The sequence below is a fragment of the Gopherus flavomarginatus genome, chromosome 5 (genome assembly GCF_025201925.1).
Source record: "Gopherus flavomarginatus isolate rGopFla2 chromosome 5, rGopFla2.mat.asm, whole genome shotgun sequence".
Classification (NCBI taxonomy): Eukaryota; Metazoa; Chordata; order Testudines; family Testudinidae; genus Gopherus; species Gopherus flavomarginatus.
In genome coordinates this window covers 154,955,168-154,971,390 of record NC_066621.1, presented here as the reverse complement: position 1 = coordinate 154,971,390, position 16,223 = coordinate 154,955,168, and the positions used below count along the sequence as shown (strand labels likewise).

The window sequence follows — 16,223 nt, the reverse complement described above, 5'->3', positions numbered from 1 at the left end:
CTCTAGTTTGGGATAAATAGGCCCTGAGAGTGTGACTACTAGAATTAAGGTGTTTCTGTAACATGATGCAGGGGCTGTCAGAGCCACTGCCATTGGAATAGGGAGTTCTAACCATCCAAACCTAGTCAGACATGTGCTGGGCTGGTTTTGCAGAAGACTCAGATTTTAAGGTCAGAAGGGACATAAGAACGGCCATACTGGATCAGACCAAAAGTCCATCTAGCCCAGTAACCTGTCTTCCGACAGTTGCCAATGCCAGGTGCTCCAGAGGGAATAAACAGAACAGGTAATCATCAAGTGATCCATCCCCTGTTGCCCCATTCCCAGCTTCTGGAAATCGGCTAGGGACACCATCCCTGCCCATCCTGGCTAATAGCCACTGAATTTATCTAGTTCTTTTTTAAACGCTGTTATAGTCTTGGCCTTCACAACCACCTCTGGCAAGGTGTTCCACAGGTTGACTGTGCATTGTGTGAAGAAATGCCACCATGACCATCTAGCCTGACCTTCAAGGCCTTAACTAATTTTTAAGCTGGGTTCTATAGACAACAAATACATTTTAATTTCTAGGAATCCATTGCTCACAACTTGTGGGTGCCTTACAGTTAAAAAATAAAAATCCAGGAAACAGCAAACAAAATCTCACTCACTAGTGAGAGCACGTGCTCTCTCTCTCTCTCTCTCTCATCCCTCCACATATGTACTCCCCTCCTTGTGCCCCGCCCCCAAAAGTTTGTACTCCTTCCCTGAAGGCCACAAAAACAAACTGATGTATGGAAAGAGCACACTGCAGAGCTGCACCTTCAACAAAGAAGGTCCTGCATCCCACACAAATCATGGTGCAAGAGGCCAGGCTGAGCAAGTTGTGGGGTGACAAACAGAGAAAGGATACGTGGAAGATAATTACACCCCTACCTTGATATAACGCTGTCCTTGGTAGCCAAAAAATCTTACCACATTATAGGTGAAACTGTGTTATATTGAACTTGCTTTGATCCACTCGAGCGGGCAGCCCCCCCCCCCCCCCCCCCCCCGGAGCACTGCTTTACTGCGTTATATCCGAATTCGTGTTATATCGGGTGGCGTTATAGCGAGGTAGGGGTGTATAAGGAGGGATTTGAAAGTGAAGAGGGGAGCAAGAAGTGGGATATTAACACTGCACGCTCAAGGGTGGTACAGATTATATTTTGGGAGAGGAGTTGGAATTCTCTCACACTTCAGGAATAGGTTAATTGTTCCATCCCAATTTCCATTCTGGACACTCTTCCTGATTTCATCTCTCCATGCAGGACTCCAAGATCAGATTTCAGATCAACAGCTATCCTGGGCAGTGACTTATTTTTTGCGCTGGGATAGGGTGGTGGGAGGATCAAATCTACAGCGCTCTCATCAGTCCAGGACAGAAAAATGGCAGTACATTAACGTGCAGGGGTGTGAGACACTGGCTTTTCTAACCCAGCTAAATGGGTATTAGCCAATTCCCCCAATCTGAACTTGCACTGCCCCTTACCTCTCTGCTCTCACACAATGACTCATGCGGACCATGGGAACTGAGGAGGCTGCAATCAAAGGAACTGGGACAGGAAGTCATGGCTGCCCAGGAAAGCATCCCAAGCAGGAAGCTTGGTGGAGGTGAGGGACAGGAGGGAAGGACAGGAGAGATGGAAGGCAGCTACACGGCCTGTTCCTCTCTGTCTCTGCCTCTCTCACAGAATACTTTGGGGGGGGGGGGCGTGCCTGCAGGAGAGGTTTGAACACTAGCTCTGTAAACAGGAATTAAAACATTAATGTACAGGCTATTCTGTAACAGTTTATAGGAGGGAAAGCAGCAGATTCAGACTAACACGGCTACCCCTCTGACACTATAGGAGGGAAAACACCCCCTGCCCTCAAGCTTGCTTTTAAACTAATAAAACAAACCTTACTGTTATAAATTAACAGCTGATAGATAAAATAGATAAGAAAGAAGGAGAAACAACAAAAAGGAAATAACCAAAGGTAATTGTGTATGCTTTAAATAATTCTGTAGCATTTCCTGAAACCTAACCACTGAAACTACTGCAATCACCACTTACTTCTTCAGCGAATAGTAATAAAATGCAAATGCCCTATTACTGCTGTGTGAAAACAAATACACAGGGGAACTGGCAGTGTTTAATGACAGATCATATGCCTCCCAAAAGTACTTGGAAAGAATGCAAAACTTACCTGGCTCTAACTTGATAATTTTTACAGCAGCCAACTCTCCTGTATGAAGATTTCTGGCCTAAAATAAGAAAGTTAAGACATATTTAATCATAATGCAAGGGCATCTGACATAGCCTTATAAACAATGGCCTTTTACGTAGTGAAGCCTTGTATAATAGAACAGCACAATGCAATTAATTGCAAGCCCTCTGGGGCAGAGATTGTCTATTTCTATGATTGTACAGCTCCAAGCACAATAGGCTCTAATCCTGGCTGGGGTCTTGGGGTGCCACCAACGTGCTAACACTTACCCTAATCAAACTCAGAAAAATACAATTAGTTACCTGCAACTGCTGCCTCTATACATTCATGCTTGTGGGATGTACTCCTTAGGGCTGCTGAGGTGAGAACCTTAGGGAGCCTGTCTGGACAGCACCAATCGCTCAGAGGTGAGGTTATAAAGGACTGTGCAGTCCTCACTCTCTCATTTCCTACCACTAACACCCAGAGCATTATGCAAGTAGAACTCTCATGCAGAGGGGAAATTAGGTGAGCTGTGAGACTATGCAGAGGCAACACTCTTAAAATAGCCACTGTTTCTTATAAGCAACCTTAATCTTCACTCCGTGGCAGCCTCTGCGTTGTCCTGCTTGTGTGAGTCTAGTGAGCAGTTCAGCCCTCAGGGAAGGGAGGCTGAATTAATTACGGATCACAGAACTGCTCTCTCAAAGTACAAGAGAGTAGTGCTGCACAAAGATGTGATTAGAACCCCAGGTATTAGCCCTGCAGATTTCTATGACTGCATTAATGAAATCCCCGTGAAATGTTTCCATCTCAGCTCTAGTAAAGTGAGCACTAAGTCACTCAGGTGCTGTCACCCTCCCTAAGGTATATTATTTTTGATGTACAGCTTAATTCACTTAGGCAGGTGCTGAATGGAATTGGCATTTCCTTTCCACCGATCATCCAAAGGTTACAAGAAATCTATTCTTAGTTGTTTTATCCCCATCCAAAAGAGAAACACACATTTCCCTGGGCACCGTGGATATGAAGTGAGGTTACAGGAGGAATTTGGGAGATAGATAACCTGAGATGGATGAGCAAGAATTTAGGATGAGGATACAGAGCAAGTTCATCCCCCTGGAATGAGGAGAAGAGAGGATCAACCCTTGAAGCATACAACGCACTCCTCCCCCAGATTAGCAATGCTGATTTTAACACGGGGGGGAGGGGGGGAGAGGAGAATAAGGAGCACTAGCCCAAGGAATCTAAAGGTGAATCCCTCATCTTGGTCAACACTAAGCCAAGGTTCCATGTCAGGACAGATCCTCGAACCTACAGAAGACAATCACCAGCCCTTCAAAATCCAAGCAACTGAAGGTCGCAGAACCATCCACTGCAAGTGACATGCAGAGATGGTAAACAAGTGCAGCTCGACTGAAGACAAGAGGCTGAGCAAATAGCCCAGAAGAGAAGATACGGAGGCAGAACATAGATTGCTATCCACTGCCCACAGAGGAAACTATCTCCGCTTCTGAGAATAACCTTTCACATAACTGGCTTTCTAGAGTGCGGGAGAATCCCTTTGTACTTCTACTGAGTGAATCAGCGCAGAAGTAGTCTGCATCTTGTGTCCAAGCCGGACGTAGGGTGACTTGGTCAGAATACAGGATAAGGGTCTTCCTGACATTGCAGGCCTGACAATACCATTAGGAAATATGGAGATTCCCATAAGAGACCAAGGACAGATTTGCTCACACTGTGACCCATGAAACGCTTACTGGTGTCCCCAGAGAAATGGCTGATCACAAAGTGTTGGCTTTTCCCCTCTTTGCTTCCAGCTGTTCAACTGCATTTCTTAGAAGTTGAAACATACAACACACTATATCCCTTCCTGATACTACTTTTCCATGTAAACAATAGCTGTCATTGCTACAGGGATGTTATGCAAATGCCAATTACATGGGATGCAGTCTGCCAACCTTCTTTGGCATTCTGAAAGTGCCTGGCACTGATTCACAGCTTTTAAAGCCAAAAGGATCATTGTGATAATTTAGTCTGACCTCCAGCATAACACAGACCACAGAACTTCCCTGAATTAATCCCTGCTTCAAATCCAATAGCTGTGGTTGAACCAGAGCAGATCTTTTAGAAAACCATCCAATATGGATTTAAAAAAAATTCAGTGATAGAGAATCCACTACAACCCTTGGAGTAAGTTGTTCCAAATGGTTAATTATCCTCACTGTTCAAAATTCACACTTTATTTCTGGTCTGAATTTGTCCAGCTTCAACTTCCAGTCACTGGACTTTGTTATACCTTTGTGTGCTAGATTAATAATAGTGGGCTCAGATTTCTGTTAAATTACATCGATTAAGAGCCTTGAATCTCTCATTATAAGGCAAGTTTTCCAGTCACGGTTGCGGCACTTCTTCAAATCTTCTCGAATTTTTCACTCTCATTCTTGAATTGCAGACACCAGACCAGGACACAATATTCCACGTATACATCCCAGCAGCATCGCACTGGGAGCTCACGTTCAGCCAATTATCTACCATGCCCCACCCCGGTCGTTTTCAGAGTCTCTGCTTCCCAGGGAGAGTCTCCTAACCTGCAAGTAAGGCCTGCATCTTTGTTCCTAGACATATAATCTGGCATGTGGCCATATTGAACTGTCTATTATTTGCTCATGCCCTGCTTACCAAGCAATCTAGATTGCTCTACATCAGTGACCTGTCCTCTTCATTATTTACCACTCCCCCAATCTTTGTGCCATCTGCAAACTTTCAGTAATAATTTTAAATTCTTCCAGATCATTGATAAAAATATTAAAAAGCATAGGGCCAAGAACCAAACTCTGCAGAAACCCACTAGATGTGGGTGTTTACAATTGCATCTTGAGACCTATCAGCTCTTACTCAGTTTTTGAACTATTTAATATGTTCCATATTGACTTTGTATTGTTCTATCTCCTAGTGATTTCAGAGTTGTCCTGGTGACCTAGCAGTGGGACAATAAGCTACCAGGTACAGAAACTCATTTACGCAGTTTTTCTAATATTTGAGAAGAAACTGAGAATCACAGTAAAGCAGAGGTGGGCAAACTACGGCCCACGGGCCACATCCAGCCTGCGGGACCCTCCTGCCTGGCTCCTGAGATCCTGTCCCAGGAGGCTAGCCCCCAGCCCCTGCCCTGCTGTTCCCCCTCCCGTGCAGTCTCAGCTCACTGCGTCGCCAGCGCAATCCTCTGGGCGGCGGGGCTGCGATCTCCTGGGGCAGCGCAGCTGCAGAGTCCGGCCTGACTCGGTCTCTGTGCTGCATGGTGGCATGGCTGGCTCTAGCCAGGCGGTGCGGCTATAGTTCCATCAGCCACCAGTGCTCCAGGCAGTGTAGTAAGGGGACAGGGAAGCTGGATAGAGGGCAGGGGAGTTTGGGGTGATGGTCAGGGGGCAGGGGTGTGGATAGAGGTTGGGGCGGTCAGAGGGCAGAGAATGGGAGTTGAAAGGGGCAGGAGTCCCAGGAGGGCTGTCACGGGGTGAGAAGCAGGAAGGGTCAGCTAGGGAGCAGGGCGGGCCACACCTGGCTGTATAGGGAGGCACAGCCTCTGCTACCTGGCCCTCCATACAATTTTGGAAACCTGATGCAGCCCTCAAGCCAAAAAGTTTGCCCGCCCCTGCAGTAAACTGTGTGATAACTTTTGTAATGTAGACCAAAAGTGACCACAGCCAGGATTAGGACAGAAACCCATGGAAAGGACATACTTTCCCATTTATCACTGCAACTGTACCTATCAACCCAATATGATTCTCAAAGCACTGTTCCACATAGGTTGGTTGTGGTTTTATTTTGTGACGTTCCATATTGCCCACCCAAATTACAAGATTTTCACTGTGGCTTGAAAAGCATTGCTCGGACTGGCATTAAAAAGCTGTCCAAGAATACTGGAAATCACAGACATGATAATTCCGGGTAGGACATTCTCTGGCCACTCCTCTCAAGCCTGACACATGGAAAAATATATTATGGTTGGGGCTCTCTGACCATCCGACAAGGAAAAGGTTGTTTCAGAACCAGTTACGTATATAGCACGACAGGTGTATATAGTGCCTTACAAATAAAGTGAGACAATCCCAGCACAGATGAATTTACAATCTAAATTACTGAGCTGTGGGAGTTGACAGAGTCAGGAGGAAAATGGGGGAAGTAATTCACTTGCTGAACATCACAGCTACAGCTGCTCTAGTCTTTATGTTCCTAGTTTTTCTGTTCCACCATCTCCCACTCTGACACTGAAAGGAGAGGAAATGAGGGAGACCCATGTGTCAATCTCCCATCCTCTGCTGTGGCAACAACTTCCATGTGGAGAGCCCATCTGAAAAACCCTTGCCTCCAAGCAACTCACCATCACATCCTTGTTTGATCTCCAACTTTGGATCAACTGCCCCACTCATCAGAATGGCTGCTTGCTTGATCTGTTCTTCACTAAATATTGCATCTTCCATGATAGATATCTCAGTGTCCAAGTTCCTTCTCTCTGACCTCTACTATTCATCCCCTTTGCCTCTTTCACAACCTTTAATCTGTTAATACTCATGACCTTTTCTTCCACACTCCAAGTCTCCACCCTAGTTTCTCCTTTCTTGCAGACTACCCCTCGAGTCTCTCCAAGATGCATCTTTGATCTCCTTCCTATGTCACCAACATGGAGGTTTCTCATCTCCTCGCCACTTCTAATCTCCCCACCTCCTCGTCCCGCTGGCTCCCACTTTCACCATTTCAAACCCCTCACACTCTTTGGACTCATTGCCCTGACAATACAGGCATGCCCTCATCTCTCCTAGCCCTCATAAAGCAGCCCCTCAACATCATTTCCCTCCCCATCTTTTACTCTTCACTGCCGAACTCACAAAATATGCCACCTACAACTACTGTCTTGAGCACCTTTCACCAGCTCCATCCTGGAGCCTCACCACTCCAATGAAACTGCTCTCAGAGCTTTTAAACAATTTCTTCTTGATCAAAGACCAACCCCTTTATTCCATCCTCATCAGCCTCTACTCTGCTGCTTTTGACACTCTTGACAGCACCCACCTTCTTAACATCCTCCTGTCCCTTGGCTTCCATTACTCTACCCTCGCTGGTTTTCCTCTTACCTCTGTCTACCCCTCCAGGGCCTCTCTTTTTATAGGTAGCTGTCCTCTCCTTTCAAATTCTATAGGGGTTCATCAGGGATCCACCCTCAGGCCCTTACTCGTCTCTAGATATTCACAGCCCTCCAATAGCCTTACCTACCACTCCATACCAAAGACTCACAAATCTATCTTTCCACTCCAGCCGTCTTCCTCTATCTATTCCCACAATACAGCCTGTTGTCGCACATCTCTGCAATGTCAACTTGACATGTTGAAAAGACATCTAGGTCACTCTACATCCATGAAAACAACTTCCCTCCGTGTATGCAGGAAGTACACGTACTTGTGCCAAACCAGGATACATTCAGTACTCTAGCTGTGATCAGGTTAAAACAAGAATTGTAAAAATATTGCAAGGCATTGAGGAAAAAAAAGCAGAATGCAGAGACAAATCTGTGGCTCTGGATATTTTCTTATGAAGAGGACAGGTACATACTGGGAGAGTGTTAATGGGACTCAGCATGGAGGCCCTGGGGGAGGGGTGGGATCTTGAAAATGTAGAGTCATAAGAATGGACATACTGGGTCAGACCAAAGGTCCATCCAACCCAGTATCCTGTCTGCCGACAGTGGCCAATGCCAGGTGCCCCAGAGGGAGTGAACCTAACAGGTAATGATCTATGATTCTATGATGGCAGGAGAGAAATCACTTGAAGATTAGGGTTGGAAGGGACCTCAGGAGGTCATCTAGTCCAACCCTCTGCTCAAAGCAGGACCAATCCCCAGACAGATTTTCACCCCAGTTCCGCAAATGGCCACCTCAAGGATTGAACTCACAACCCTGGGTTTAGCAGGCCAATGCTCAAACCACTGAGCTATCCCTCACCCCATCTCCACCCTCTGACATACAGAGGCTAAGGACACCATTCCTTACCCACAGCTCATATCTCTGAAGTAAAGCTGCTCTGCTTCCAGGGAAGTTGTAATAAGCAATTGTTGCAAGCTGGCACCATCCCCATGGCCTTCTGTGGGACCACACACTGCCTGCCTTCTCTTTGACAGAGGACTTGCTTCCTGGAGCATACCTTCATCCATAGGACATGAGTGCTCTCTGCAGTGTGCCACTGGCTCTCATACCCACATCTTGATTTTCAGAACTGAGTGGCAATGGCAAAGCTCCACGACTAATCTGTGCATTCACATATGGCTAGCTAAGCATCTAGTCACTTGTATGCACAATTTTTGTTACTGCACAGGCAAGTTAAATGCATATGGTCACTTGTATGCACAATCTTTGTTACTGTACAGGCAAGTTAAATGCACTGTTCTGGGAAACCAGACAGTTGGTTTCTTACTGAATTATTTTCATGTTAGGCAGCAAAGAGTCCTGTGGCACCTTATAGACTAACAAACGTTTTGGAGCATGAGCTTTCGTGGGTGAATACCCACTTCGTCAGATGCACGTAGTGGAAATTTCCAGGGGCAGGTGTATATATATGCAAGCAAGAAGCAGGCTAGAGATAACGAGGTTAGTTCAATCAGGGAGGTATGAAAACCAAGGGAGGAGAAACTGCTTTTGTAGTTGGCTAGCCATTCACAGTCTTTGTTTAATCCTGAGCTGATGGTGTCAAATTTGCAGATGCACTGAAGCTCAGCAGTTTCTCTTTGAAGTCTGGTCCTGAAGTTTTTTTGCTGCAGGATGGCTACCTTAAGATCTGCTATTGTGTGGCCAGGGAGGTTGAAGTGTTCTCCTACAGGTTTTTGTATATCGCCATTCCTAATATCTGATTTGTGTCCACTTATCCTTTTCCGTAGAGACTGTCCAGTTTGGCCGATGCACATAGCAGAGGGGCATTGCTGGCATATGATGGCGTATATTACATTGGTGGACGTGCAGGTGAATGAACTGGCAATGGTGTGGCTAATCTGGTTAGGTCCTGTGATGGTGTCGCTGGTGTAGATATGTGGGCAGAGTTGGCATCGAGGCTTGTTGCATGGATTGGTTCCTGAGTTAGACTTACTATAATGTGGTGTGCCCACATATTAGCTCAGGATTAACTGCTAGAAGAGGGCCTCATCCTCCTTGATTGAACTAACCTTGTTATCTCTAGCCTGCTTCTTTCTTGCATATATCTACACCTGCCCCTGGAAATTTCCACTACATGCATCCGACGAAATGGGTATTCGCCCACGAAAGCTCATGCTCCAAAACGTCTGTTAGTCTATAAGGTGCCACAGGACTCTTTGCTGCTTTTACAAATCCAGACTAACACAGCTACCCCTCTGATACTTTCCGGTTAGGCAAAATCCTCAAGAGCAAATTCAGAGGAGAAACATAGTACCCTCCTCTGGCCTGCGGGAGAAGTAAAAAGAGAGAATCTGTCATGAAGACGAGTGGTTCCTTGCTTGCCTGACTCTATAGCAGGCCTGTGAGAAATGAAGGTGGGAAATGAGTTTCCAAAAGAACCATAGATCTCAAATGCAAGAGAAGTGCCCCAGGATTGTTGGAATCGCCAGACAGGAACAGATTCAAGGGCCACCAAGTCCAATATCGTCTCTCCAACAGTGGCCAGTATCAGACCCTTCTGAGCAGGGCCGCCGGGGGGGGGGGGGAAGGGGAGGGGCAAGTGGGGCAATTTGCCCCAGGCCACGGGCCCCACAGGGGCCCCCACGAGTTTTTTGGGGCCTCTTGAGCAGGGTCCTTCACTCGCTCCGAGGGCTCCGGAAAACTCTCACGGGGCCCAGGAACTTTTTCCACTCCGGGTCTTCGGCGGCAGGGGGTCCTTCCGCCCCGGGGCGGAATGACCTCCGCTGCCGAATTACCGCCGAAGCAGGACCTGACGCTGAAGTACTGGGTCCCACTTCGGATGTAATTCGGCAGCAGGGGAACCCTGCTGCGGGTCTTCGGGGCACTTCGATGGCGGGTCCCAGAGCAGAAGGACCCCCCGCCACCGAATTACCACTGAAGCAGGGGACCCCCCGACGAAGACCCCAGGATCCCTGAATCCTCTGGACGGCCCTGCTTCTGAGGAAGGTGTAAGAACTCCGCAGTAGTGGATGTGATAATCTGCCCCTCACATTAGGCCTCATCCTGATCTCTAATAGTTATGGATTGCCTGAAACCCTGGAACATGCACTTTAATAGCTCTTCCAATTTTTTTGGACGCACAACAACTCTAGATATTCTTGATATCCAGACAAATCCATCTGTCCGTTTTAGAAACTTCTCTTCTGTGAGGAGGGGTAGGGAGCTGGAAAACTAACAGTTAAACTGTGAAGCAGGAGCACAGGACATGCTACTATTAATATCCGCCGAGAAGGTGCCAGAACACCAGCAACGTTGCCTCCTTAGTGGGTGAACCTAACCCAAAAGTCAAACCACAGGTTGGTGGGTAGTCGTTGTGAGAATGCAACTTGTAACTAGAACCTCTTCACAAAATTCAGTTTGTAAGTGGGGAGAATTTATTCTCCCTGAGTGAGCTTGCAGAAGTGCTGTGCACTGGAAAAATGGAGGCTGCTTTATTTTACATGGTTTTGTACCACACGAGGAAAGTACGTTCTTTAGAGAAATCAGGTTCTCCAAAGGAGTTGTTCGTCTTTGTTAAAGGATTTGCAGCCAAAGGTTAAAATGTAATTTACACCCTGTAGCCAGGCTTGGAGCTGCTTTCTGACCTCCCCAGCTGCTCACCCAAGCAAGACTCTTCAAAGAAAATATACAACCTCTCTTCTCACCAAGGAACAAATCCAGAGGCCAGTTCTAAGCCAGACACACGGGGAGGTGGGAGGGGACACACACGACTATAGACCACAGAGTGGCTTCACAGCTCCTCTGCACAGGTTATTCAACATCGGTACCTGAAGTAGCCTCTGAAGGCAGACCCTGTATTCTGGTCCCACCCTACCCGCAATCCTATTGCCATTCAGGAATCCTCAGAAGTGTGCAGCATACTGCAAAGGAGGTGCATGTACCACGTGTCTGTGCAAGGAGTCCCTGTATCGCAACTCCCTATCCCTGAGCAACAAAATGATATGGGTTCCACTCCCATGGAGCCTCTTTATCAGCAGAGAATGGGGACGGATGTGCAAACTGAGCATGTCTAGAACAGATGCTGAACAGCCATTTTTGTCTGCCACATGGGGAAGATCTAAGAATGGATTAACATGAGAAGTGGAAACAGACGTGGATGGCTATGAAAATGATCCTATGATCCTGGAAAAGATTAACGCAAATCCTGCTGGATGGGTGCACCTATCAGAATAGAGCTCTGGCAGACAGAAGAAACTGCACTTCCCATTCTGAATCCTTACAACATTGCATTCATGAGTCGGGTCAGATCACATGGGCATAGGTGAGGCACACTTGAAACTAATCCCAGCGACTAAGAGAGACACCTAACAGCAATTTCTAGTCTTCAGGGTTCTTTCCTTTTCACAGACAGAAATACCCAGACGCAATTGTTCGCTCTGTAATTTTCCAGCTGGATTTCTAAGACAGAGAGCAGTACCAGGCTCTTTTATAGTGAAGAGCACAGAGCCTTTCAGAAAACTTTCCCTAAACAGAGACGTGTCAGATTCAACACACTAAAGAGGTTGGTCTCTTACAACTGTAGTTATTACTTCTTTTCAAAAATAATAAGCCTAACTGACAGTAGAGTCATAGGAGGGGAATAAATATACTTCTACCTCCTTTTTCACTCTGTATTATCCTAGTATTTAGGCACCAATCAGACTGGGGCACCATACTGCAAGGTGTTACAAACAGATAATGACAGCCCCTGCCCAAAAACTTCATACCTAAATACTCTTTCCTCTAAACTAGAGACGATGCGTAACTGTTGATGGGGTGAGGGGACAATTTAAAAGTTCTAGTGGTATGCAGCGGGGCTCAGGGAAGGACGTATAAACCCTGGCAGAAATCTGTGGCTGCATGTGACCCTGCATGACCCCCCTGCCCACCTCTGCTCATTAAACATTAAGATCTGCAAATACAAAACAGAAGTTCTGTTTCACAACTGACATGCTCACTCCACCTGCTTTTTGTCTGGTGGGGGACGGGGGGGGGGGGGGGTGAGATAAGGCCCTAAATACTTACAGCTAGTGAGGATCTAAACTTCTATCACTTAAAAAAGATTCATATTCAGCGTAAAAGGCTATAAGCACCAAATAGAAGAACCTGAATCTAAACTGTAAACTCTGTGAGGCAGGGTCTGTCATCTTCGTACAGGTCTGTACTTAACACAATAGCTAGATCTACACAGCTCATAGCAGGAAGCCTCCCAGCCCAGGCTGACAGACTGGGGTTCGCGCTACCACACTAAAAACAGCAGCGCAGACATTTCAGCTTGGGCTCTAAAGCCAAAGGGGAGGGGGGCGGGTTTCAGAGCCCAAGCTCCAGCCCGGCAACTTCAAAGCACTGTCTATGCAACTATTTTTAGAGTGCTAGCTGGAGCCTCAGAGGTCCAAGTCTGTTGAGCCAGGCTGCGAGGCTCACTGCTGTGAGCTATGTAGACATACCCAAGGAGGTCCAATCCCCCAACCGGGGCCTCCAGGCACTACTCTAGTGCAAATAAATAATACTTAAATGTACAAGCAGCCAGTTCAAGTGCAAAAGTACATTTCCTAGTGTGAAAATCTGGGTATGAATTGAGGGAGAAAAAGTACCCTTTCCATCCACCCACAAGACAAAACACTGCTATTAAAAAAATCATGTTTTAAACAAATAAAAAAAAAAACACCCCCAAAATTTCCTACTTGTATTAAGCCTCTTTAGATTCTGTTAGAGAAATTTACTAATCCATTTCCTTTTCACTATTGATGCTATTGGTTTACTTTTTTGAATTTACCAGAGTTTGGGACATTGAAAATAGGCTAGTTGGTTTTGCTTTCTGATTCCCTTGCAAGGCTTTGATTGCAAACAAAAAACTTCTTCCTATGCCTTCCCCTCCCCCAAACCACTCATTCCTACCCCAGAATAAACACATTATGGAAAAGTTTCTATTCATCTTGTTTTGTGAAAGTTCATTTACTCACAATGTAAAAAAATTGGATTAACTTTGATCTAAGTGCCCCTTTACCAATTAAAACCAAAGAACTGGTCCTGTGTTTTTTACACAAGACACATGGATTTAGGGGCAGCTCTAGCTTTTGCACCACCCCAAGCACTGCAGGCAGGCTGACTTTGGCCGCATGCCTGCAGGAGGTCCCCAGTCCCACGGATTTGGCGGTATGTCTGCGGGAGGTCCCCGGTCCCAGATTCGGCGTATCCACCGCCAAATTGCCACCGAATCCACGAGACCAGGGACCTCCCGCAGGCATGCCACCGAAAGCTGCCTGACTGCTGCCCTCGCAGGGACCGGCAGGGTGCCCCCCGTGGCTTGCCGCACCAGGCACGCGCTTGGAGTGCTGGCGTCTGGAGCCACCGCTGCATGGATTCCATTCATTTAAATTCTCTTACAGGTTCTATGTGCCTTCCTAACCCAAACACATACCGGTACTTACAACAGATGTTTTACTCTGGCTCACATGAACCCATTTATATAATTAAGTACTGCGTTGTTTTTTTAAATAGAAGTTATTACCCTATAACTGCAGTTCTTTGTGCTGTCAGTACAGATCCACGCTTGGTATGCACGCACACTTGGCTCCCAAGACGGAACTTTTGAGAAAAATCTTGACCCTTGAGGCTACACACTTACTCCCTTGAGGTACCAGATTCCCAGGCTCACTGATAAGGACCTATGACCCCAAGTTTCCTTATCACAATCTCAGAGAGACTCTGAAGTAGCAGGGCTGACAATTCATAGATTCCAAGGCCAGGAAGGACCATTATGATCATCGGGCCTGCCCTCCTGAATAACACAGGTCAGAGAACTTCCCAAAATAATTCCTAGAGCTGATCTTTTAGAAAAACAGCCAATCTTGACTTGAAATTTGTAAGTGATAGAGAATCCACCACACACCTTGATAAATTGTTCTATGGCTAATTACCCTCACTGGCAAAAATGTTCGCCTTATTTCTAGTCTAAATTTGTCTAGCTTCAACTTCCAGCCATTGGTTCATGTTATATCTTTCTCTGCCATTATTAAATATTTGTTCCTCATGTAGACACGTTCAGACTGTAATAAAATCAGCTTAATCTTCTCTTTGTTAAGCTAAATAGATTGAGCTCCTTCAGTCTATCACTATAAGGCATCTTTTCTAATCCTTAATCATTCGTGTGGCTCTTCTCTGACCCCTCTCCAGTTTATCAACATCCTTCTTGAATTGTTGGCACCAGAACTGGACACAGTATTCTGGCAGTGGTCGCATCAGTGCCAAATACAGAGGTAACAACCTCTCTACTTCCACTAAAGACTCCCGCTTATGCATCCCAGGATCACATTAGCTCTTCAGCTCGTTTTGCCACCGCATCACACTGGGCGCTCACGTTCAGTTGCCCGTCCACCCACATCCTTAAACCTTTTTCAGTCACCGTTTCCCAGAATAGAGCCCCCCAGCCTGTAAATATGGCCTCCAGTCTTTGTTCCTAGATGTAAACATTTACATTTAGCTGCATTAAAACTAATATTGTTTGCTTGCACCAGTTTGCTAAGTTTACCAGATCACTCTGAATCAGTGACCTGGCCTCTCCATTATTTACCACTTTCCCAATTTTTGTGTCACGTGTAAACCTGATCAGTGATGATTTTATGTTTTCTTCCAGGTCATTGATAAAAACGTTAAATAGCATAGGGCCAAGAAATAATTCCTGCAGGACCACACTGGCAACACACCTGTTTGATGACAACGTCCTGTTTACGATTACACTGAGACCTATCAGTTAGCCAGGTTTTAATCCATTTAATGTGTGCGACGTTATTTTATATTGTTCTAGTGTTTTAATCAAATATAGATTTATGCTGATGACCAACTCTAAGAACAGCTGTTACCTTATAAGTAACACCTTTTTCTTCAAGAATCATCGACACATATCCCCAGACCTTGGGAGATAAATTAACAGTAACAAAGTCAAAAAAGGAGAGTTACAATATTAAAATGAAGAAGGCAGGTCTACTCTTGCAAACTGGGATCAGCTCTGGAAGCCAAGATGAAGTAGTAATCTTGCATAAACAGATCAACTGTGCTCCAAGTGGTAGCTTTACAGCTCTCAGCAACAGCAACGTTTGAGTTATTCTGAGCTACTTGGGACCCATGTGTTTCAACATCTTCAAGTAGAGATATTCCTGCAAGGTCATAACCACTCGAAAACCAAGCTTTGTTTCTACACTTTCATAATTCCCCTTACTTCCCACTTGGCAGCCTCTGGAAGCGGATTCAGGAAGTGGAGGATTTTGTCCCACAAGAAGTGGTGTCAGGCTATTAGGGCTTGATGATTTGCTATTTGCAGATGACTACAACTTCTGTCCCAATAAACGGCATCTGGTTTTCACCTGGCTCTGGTTCTTGTGGGGGACTTCAATCACCCTGATATCTGCTGGAGAGCAATACAGTACCGCACAGACAATCCAGGAAGTTTTTGGAGAGTATTGGGGACAACTTCCTGGTGCAAGTGCTGGAGGAACTAACTAGGGGCCAGGCTCCTCTCGGACTGCTGCTCACAAACAGGGAAGAATTGGTAGAGTAAGTATAAGTGGGTGACAACCTGGGCAGCAGTGACCATGAGATGGTCAAGTTCAGGATCCAGACAAAAGGAAGAAAGGAGAGCAGCAGAATCCGGATGCTGGACTTCAGAAAAGCAGACTGACTCCCTCAGGGAACTGATGAGCAGGATCCCCGGGAGGCTAATAAGAGGGGAAAAGGAGTCCCAGAGCGCTGACTGTATTGTAAAGAAGCCTTATTGAGGGTGCAGGAACAAACTCAATGTGCAGAAAGAATAGCAAATATGGCAGGCGATCAGCTTGGCTT

The 16,223-nt window shown here is 46.1% G+C and overlaps 1 protein-coding gene across 3 annotated transcripts in view; it reads right to left on the bottom strand.

The window, feature by feature from the left end:
• Nucleotides 1-16,223, bottom strand: part of MAP4K5 (mitogen-activated protein kinase kinase kinase kinase 5) — an 84,429-nt gene that overhangs the window by 58,801 nt on the left and 9,405 nt on the right. For all 3 annotated transcript variants that reach the window (XR_007774609.1, XM_050954600.1, XM_050954599.1), the window contains exon 3: nucleotides 2,209-2,266. Coding sequence is in view for 2 of the 3 variants with exons in the window: in XM_050954600.1 (XP_050810557.1) it covers nucleotides 2,209-2,266 (58 nt within the window). In the remaining variant the exon portion in view is untranslated. The remainder of the gene's footprint in view (nucleotides 1-2,208; nucleotides 2,267-16,223) is intronic.